An 8201-nucleotide genomic window follows, 5' to 3' on the forward strand; every position below is an offset into this window, starting at 1 on the left:
ATAAGAAAGAAGAAATATCTCTTGAGGCTTTGGCAAATTATCTTCGTATTGAAGAAGAGTATCGAAAACAAGATCAGAACCTAAATTTTGAAAATGCCAAAGTACATGTTACGGAGGAAGTACAGACTACTAAACCATTCAAGAGAAAGTTCAAACAGACTGATAGAGCACCTAAGTTCAAAAAGAAACAAAAGGGCTCATGCTATCATTGTGGAAATCCGGGACATTTCAAGAATGAATGTCGATTTTTAAAGAAGAAATCATCTTCTAAGGCTGATAATAAGGAAAAGTTCGTTGCAATGATATCTGAAATTAATATGGCACAAGATGATAATACATGATGGATTGATACCGGAGCAACCGAACATGTGTGCCAAAACAAAAGCATGTTCACAAAGTTCACACAATGTGAAAATGACAATGTCTTGTACATGGGAAATTCTTCCACCGCAGCAATCAAAGGCAAAGGTTGTGGTGAACTACAATTCACTTCTGGAAAGGTTTTAACCTTAAATGATGTATATTATGTATCAGAAGTTAGAAAGAATTTAGTGTCTGGAAGTCTGTCGAATAAGTTTGGTTTCAAACTTATTTTTCAGGCATATAAGTTTATTTTGTCTAAGAAAGGAATTTTTGTGGGGAAAGGGTATATGTATGAGAGCATGTTCAAACTCAATATTATTAATAAGAATAAAAATACTATTTCTGCTTATATGGTTGAATCTTTTTGTTTGTGGCATTATAGATTAGGTCATTTGAATTATAGAAAATTGAATGACATGTATAAATTAGATTTAATTCCTATTTTTAATAATAATATTGAAAAATGCAATACATGCAATACATGTATGTTGACTAAAATTTAGTAGGTACACAAGTAATCCAAGTAGTTTGCATTGGCAAGCTTTGAATAGAGTACTTAGGTACTTAAAGTAAACTATTAATTATGGATTGTGTTATAATGGATATCCTTCAGTTTTAAAAGGGTATTCGGATGCTAGTTGGATTACAAGTTTGGAAGATCATGCATCTACTAGTGGATGGATCTTCATTCTTGGTGAAGGAGTCATTTCTTAGGGTTCCAAGAAACAAACATGTATAACTGATTCCACCATGGTAGCAGAATTTATTGCATTAGCCGCTGCATCTAAAGAAGCAGAATGGTTAAGAAATTTGCTTTATAATGTACCTTTATGGCCTAAGCCAATTTCACCTATTTCTATCCGTTGTGATAGTGAGGCTACTCTAGCAAAAGCATATAACCAAGTATATAATGGAAAGTTTAGACACATTGGATTAAGACATAGTTATGTCCGACAATTAATCTCTGATGAAGTGATCACTATTAATTATGTGAGGTCAAGTGAAAATTTGGTAGATCCTTTGACAAAAAGTCTTGCTAGAGATTTAGTAAAAAGGACCTCAAAAGGGATGGGACTCAAGCCTATTAATTAGAGTCACCCATGATGGAAACTCAACTCAACGCTTGGTATAACACCAAGTTTTGAGTTCAATGAGACAAAGTACATCATTAGTATGTGACTGTTAGCACTATAAATAAATCCATCCTAAAATTAAAGAGCTAGGTACTCGTAATGATAAGGGAAGGATGAGTGATGTACTCTTAATGGACCCATAACATAAATATGTTAGAGTGTTATAATTACTATTGATGGGATCTACCTATGTGAGTGGAAGAGTGACCGCTTTCTAAGAGCTTAAGGGCTTGGCTCTGACAGCACTCATGAAAAGAAGACATAGACAAATGGCCATAACAGTGTCCCTAGATATTATGCATTGACCGATGTTGAAATCATTGTGTGAGATGTATTCAGTTAATCAAATGGAATAGTTGGTTCAAAGCTTAGTCTACCATGCAATTTCGATTAACTTTAACATGTTTTCACTAAGTGAAGGTTCAATCGTAAGACACCTTTATTTATGCAAATTGATTTCCAAGAATATCAAAATCTAAGTATTTTGAAAATGGGGGGAGATTTTTGGAACATTTTCAAATATTTATAGTATCCCAATAACTATAAATGAATGGGTGTAATTAATCAAAAGATAAATCTTTTGGTCATTGGTCAAAAGTTATATCATTTGATTTTTAAAGAATTATAACTATTCAAAAATATTATTTGAATAGTTACAAAATTAAATGAATAATTATTATTTATTTATTCATAAAGGCACCTATTGAAAGATGTCTCTATGAAGAGACATGAAAATTTCTATAAATAGGAATGAGATTTCATTTGGAAAGATATCAACAAATTCTAATATTCTTTCTTTCCTTCCTTCATTTTCTAATATTATTAGATTATTCTATAAAATATTACTGCAGAAATCTTTTGTAGAAATTGAGTTTTTTGTTATATATTACTCAGTGCATAGTGAACTATTCTCGTCAGTGCAAAACGTAAATAGTCATTGGCTTCATTGTATCCTCGAGGTTAATTTGCTTGGAACTCATTTGCACACCGAAGGTAGGTGAGAGCGAATATAACCTTAAAGATAGTGGCTTGATACACGCCTTGGAGCCTGTCCTATTTCTTCTTTTTCTGTTCGAGTTTCGATCGTGTGTTCGAGATTTTCCTTACCGGAGTTTTGAACTAACAAAATGTAGACAGTCATTGAGTTTTATTGCATCCTCGAAATTCATTTGTTTGGAACTCTTTTGCACACTAAAATATAGGTAGGGGTGAATAGAAACTTAAAGACAGTGAAATGATTTCAAGCCTTGAAGCTTTAAGTTAATTTATCATAAATTTATTTTATCAAACGCACCAACACAAGAATGAGTTGAACAAGAGAAGATATAAAGCAAAAAAAAGAAGAAGAAGAAGGGAAATTGAGAGAATGAGTACGGTTTCTTTTCCTGATTAACCAACTCAACTTTTTCAGTATTTATACACAACATATATGATAGCCGATGGCTGTCATTAACTGATATAATAGAGTAACTACTACTAATTAACAAATTGGCTGACTTTTACAACTGCTAACTATAATCTGTTATACATTCTTCTGATACTGCCCACTTGGTTGCCACACGTACTCATTTGCATACTATGTAAGCTCAAGACACATGAGGACTCAAGATAGCAGTCAATGGCAGGTCATGAACATGGGTATTCTCCTAATGATTTCATATCTGCACGACTTCATTAAAAAAATGGTCAGTTGTCACTGAGATTAAAGGGGAAAAAGAGAATCTAAAACATGAAACTTTGCAATTCCTTGGGTTCGGAGTAGTTGTAGATAGTTTGTATTTGTTTTTCTTTCCTCCAATCTTCTTAGCTACTGGATGAAACATAAGCAAACACTTAATTGTCCTCACTTGCATTCTCTAAACAAACTTACTTAACAAAGGATTTTGAGTCAAGTGGGAAGGAGGAGGTTGCTTTGATAGGGATGAATAGCACAGTGCTCCAACCTTAGTTTATTAATATCAATGAATTACAACTTTATTATTCTATGATTCCACGGTTTTAATTAGTAATAGAAAATTAAGTGTTCAATTTTTCTCGTTTGGAATTTGACCTTACTCCAAAATAATTTTCCCTTCAATTCAACTCCACTCTATAATCGAGGCCAAATATAAATTATAATTACCAAATATTGGATCTTAGACCAAAAAGAATAGCTGATGAAGATGTACAAGTAACCCAAATTGAAGCCCAAAATGTAAAAGAACAAGAACAAGGAAAAAAGAATAGTTCTAGATATTGGGCTCCGATCACTGCTTTCCTTCTCTTTATTTTGTTAAATACATTATGGTATAGTTGTTCATGGTGAACTTGAAATATTTTTAAAAAAATTTAAAATTATAACCGTTCGGTATAATAGCCATTTTTAAAGGGAGTAACAAGATTACAAGCAGTTTATGGTCAAAATTTTCATATTTAGTAATCTCAGCTTTTATGTATATTCCCATGTGGATGGCATAAATCCTGGGAATGATTGACGATGGTAAAGGAAGCAATGGAGAAAAAAAGGTTGGTGAAGTTTGTTTTGTTTGCATCATTTGTGCCTGAATTTTGCAGTCCCATGAGAAAAGGATGCCTTTTGTTTCAAATTTCAGTTTCTTGTTTTGTCTTTCTTTGCCTCATCATCAGCATACGCTGTTTGTTTCACCATCATATATTCATGCCGCCGGTATGTTCCTCCATATCATAAAGCATTTATCTCATACTTCTGTAATGATTTTATCCACTAAGGCAAACCTTAAAATAAGGATGGAATTACCACTGAATCGATGCAGTTAATGATAAACATGATTCCCATTTTACCACTATGCATAAATCATATCATATAATATGAAAACCTGGCTTTGAAAGTCCATTTCAGCACCCTTTATGATCATAGCTGTGGTTCAAAACCAATAGACAATGAAGGAGAGTTGGGAGTGTTTAGTAGTTTTAGAAGCAAAGAGAAGGGAAAAACAGTAGAGAAGGCTGCATGCATATAATTATAATTTTATTATTTTGTTTCAACTTATGGAAAGGGTGGGGACTCGGGAGAGAAAGGGGACATGGAACAGACTGATGCAGAGATCTATGGACTGTCACCTTTCTCTTTACCTCTAAATGGCCCTCTCAGTTATCTTGGAGCACTTCCACATTAAGGTGGAAACCTTTTTCAGGGCCTTTTTTTTTTTCTAAAACTTCATATGGCTCCTACTCCAAGAAAGTCAATGAATGGGGGTGGAACGGTCTCATAGTGGCTGCTGGTTGCTGCTTTGGTACCTGGCACTGATGATGAAGGTTCACTGCCTGATATTTGAGCTGTTGGTGCTGTGGAATCTGTGAGACCTTGGGAGCTGAGGAACTCTGACTGTTGCATTGCCATTATGTATGATGGATGGTGATGCTGGTGGGGATAGAAACCAGAGATTTGGGGTTCATCAATGGGCCTATCCCAATATCTGGTCTGCCTGATAATACTCATCATGTCATTGCTCTTAACACCTGTTCCAAATGTTTTAAAAACACCACCAGTTACAATGTAGAGAAACTAGCAAATTAACAATGACTAAACGTGAATGTAGTGTAAAAAAACATATAGAGGAGTGGATTGGTTTGGGTTTAAACTTGAAAGCAGGAAAAAGGTAAAGGAAAACCGTTACATCAGTCAATGTCTATAAAGCAAATGAATAATTAAAACACAAAAATCATCAAAGTGTTTCTCAACTTTGAAATTCGAGGTTAGGTTTCCATAAAGGAAACCAATGAGGAAACAGCACAAAAACCCAAATACACAAAAGAACTGCATAATGAACATTGAAAATAAGCTTTGGAGGTAAAAAGGAGTATATAGGAGTTTACAAAGAGACCCACCAGGGATGAAATCAAAAGGTGGCTGTTGTGCAATGAACCCTTTGCGAGGGACCTCGCTGCTTGAGTCGGGTGAAACATTAGAACCACCGTTAACCCCAGCATTAGCACCATTGAAGGTTCCAAACTGGTAATGGGAGATAGTGCCAAGTCTTCTATTGGGGATGTTGAGACAGTATGGGGGTGGTTCAGCTTTTGTGGCTGCATCTCTGCAGACAAAAGTTGGAGTTTCTTCCATTTTTCTATAAACGGATTGGCTCAGTTTCCTCCTCCTATAGGCAGTCGATTGTTCTCTATACTTCCTTGCCATAATCACATGCCAATGGTTCTTGACAGCATTATCAGTCCTTCCAGGGAACAGCCTAGCTATCATTGCCCACTTGTTACCATAAAGTCTATGAGCTTGCATTAGCCTCTCTTCTTCTTCTTCAGTAAATGCTCTTCTATTGATCCTAGGGTCCAATTGATTAAACCATCTTAGCCTGCAGCTCTTACCTTCAAGCACAATCAAACAAAAGTCATATTAAGTGGGAGAAGCCTTGTTAGTGAACTAAAGAATAAAATAACACTGCTTTTGCCATTTCTTGACCATTAACTTACCTGATCTTCCTTCCAACTTCTCTGCTATAAGGTTCCAGTTTTGAGGGCCATAAAGAGCTACAAGTTCCTTGAGCTTAGTATCTTCTGCAGGCCTCCAGTGGCCTCTGGCGCAAAGCTTTGACTGACCACTATCTGTTTCCTTGCCACTTACGGTATTATCATTGGGGTTCTCTTCATTTAAGATGGCATTGAGATTAATGGTCCTACTATCATCTCCAAACCCATCACTGCAATCAGAGCTTTGACCTTCCACAACATCAGAGCTATGGTTTTCCTCAAAGCTCCTTGTTTTGCAGTTCCCCATGAAATGAAAACCCCAAGAAGCTCTTTCATTTTCCATCTCTGGGACCTTACAACCATAACTGTCCTGCGTGGAAGAAACACTTGAGCCTAGAATACCGTAGTTTTGACCGAGAGAAAGGGAACCCATGTCTGGGTAAACCATCCCCATTGAAGAACCAAGAGAAGATGAAGAAGAAGAGGGAATAGTGGTTGAGGAACAGCCTGGTCTATTCATGTTGAATGGTGCTGGTGCATATATATAACACACTTGTTAACCATGCTTCATTTCCTCTTCTGACAAATGCTGTTATACAATTGTTACAAAGTCATGTTCATGCACAGATGATTTTCAAAAACAAGTTTGACAAACAGTGAAGGACTGGAAAAGTGAAGTTATGCAGCAGCTGGGAGAAAAAGAAAAGGATTAAAACTTGAAACAGCAAAAACAGCTAGGGATATGTGTGTAAGGGAGAAAACCTACAAAGGAATGGACTAAAAAAAGTGATTGAAGTAGTTCAGCTAGTTCCTATTATTAAATTTTTAATGTCACCAACATCATTCACACGTGTGTAAGCTCCCTTTTTCTCTCTCACTGATGGGCATGAGGGTTCTTAGGCTGTCCCTCTCTATAATGACAAGAAAGACTCATAATGTGATGTGTGTAAGCTTGGGGTGGTGCAGGTCTTAGACACCTTTCTTTTCAAGGCAGAAATTTTCAGAGCTTGACAAAACAGGCCCCTATCAACACACTAGTAAATAAACCTAGCTCTTTCCATCTCCATCAAATATCAGTCCCTATACAACTTTTTTTTTTTAACTTGAGGATTAGGTTTAACCTAGGGTTCAGTTAACCACCTGAAGTTGACCCAACAACTAACCACCCCCCGAACCAAGAATTTACCGTATTCATCATGTCCCTTCCTTCCCAACTAACAGTACAAAATGGCTTATCCTTGTCTCTTTCATCTAGGCTTATCTCTCTTATCTCCATTATTAGAAACAAAGATTCTACTAATAGTTTAGACACAAATATAAAAAGGGTATTTATTCTTTTCCCTTGATCTTTTTGCCATCGTAATTAATCACTAATTTAATATGGTGGTCATAGTTTTCTGCCCAAAATACATCTGCTCCATCACCTTGTCATGTGTAAAAAAAATATCCGTTTCACTGTTTTGTTACACTTTTACAAGACTGAACAGTAAAAAACAGAAGAGATGTAACGTGTAAAGTAGATTCAAGCGGCTACCTTTCTCTAAGATCACTAAAACCCACAAATAATACATTACTACCTTTTTTTCTGCAATCCCTGATGTATGTATGTACATACATGCACAATATGTCAGTAATGGGATGCATCAGAAAATTAGATAATCATCAATGTGCCAAGTTTGTACATCTTCTTTCTTTCAAAGTTAATTGACAATTAAACAGTGCCATTCAATAGGGCATTTGAGAAAATTGTTTAAAGAGGTTGTGCTGCCTAGTGCTTCTGTCATGAGTCAATGGCCTATTGAAAGATTGACCTTTTTTTTTTTGTTTTTACCACGAAGTTACAGAATGTCCAGTTCCCAGTTACTTTACACAGTTTTTTTACTATTAATGGCTCAAAGGGTGACTCTAATGAGAGCCTATAAATAGGAAACAAAGCTTTTCTTTGATAGTTTCTGATTGCTTCAAAGAGGATGATGATGAGTCAGATCAGTGAATGAAGTAACTTCTCAAATAGTAAACAAAATTTGGCATATTCAGGAACAAAAAACCTCAATTAAACCGGTTAAAAGCACAAGTATATTTCCATGTAAGGAATGTCCTTAACTTTTACCCACAAAAAATGTGAAAAGACTTGTGAATTATATTATATGTGCTTGGATAAAAGAATGGCCCTAATATTGTATTATTATTTTGCTCCTTTTTACTTTTTTTTTCTCAGTTTTCACTAACTGGAAACCTAATGACAGACCTTTCATTTATTGTGAT

The 8201-nt window shown here is 35.4% G+C and overlaps 1 protein-coding gene across 1 annotated transcript; it reads right to left on the bottom strand.

Moving 5' to 3' along the window:
• Window positions 1-4465: 4465 nt before the first annotated feature.
• LOC105784573 (transcription factor CSA) lies at window positions 4466-6730 on the bottom strand. Its single transcript, XM_012610476.2, has 3 exons — window positions 5940-6730; window positions 5343-5834; window positions 4466-4973 (listed from the first exon to the last, which is right to left on the bottom strand). The coding sequence occupies exons 1-3, from the start codon at window positions 6454-6456 to the stop codon at window positions 4672-4674; spliced, it is 1311 nt and encodes a 436-aa protein (XP_012465930.1). The 5' UTR covers window positions 6457-6730; the 3' UTR covers window positions 4466-4671.
• Window positions 6731-8201: the final 1471 nt, after the last annotated feature.

This window comes from Gossypium raimondii, chromosome 13 (assembly GCF_025698545.1).
Source record: "Gossypium raimondii isolate GPD5lz chromosome 13, ASM2569854v1, whole genome shotgun sequence".
Taxonomy (NCBI): domain Eukaryota; kingdom Viridiplantae; phylum Streptophyta; class Magnoliopsida; order Malvales; family Malvaceae; genus Gossypium; species Gossypium raimondii.

Excerpts from the sequence above, each read along its gene's own strand:
- LOC105784573 (XM_012610476.2), bottom strand. The coding sequence starts at position 6,456 with ATGAATAGACCAGGCTGTTCCTCAACCACTATTCCCTCTTCTTCTTCA. Across the intron at positions 5,835-5,939 it reads GAAGTTGGAAGGAAGATCAG|GTAAGAGCTGCAGGCTAAGA; the intron begins GTAAGTTAATGG and ends TTGTGCTTGAAG. Across the intron at positions 4,974-5,342 it reads ACCTTTTGATTTCATCCCTG|GTGTTAAGAGCAATGACATG; the intron begins GTGGGTCTCTTT and ends CATTTGGAACAG.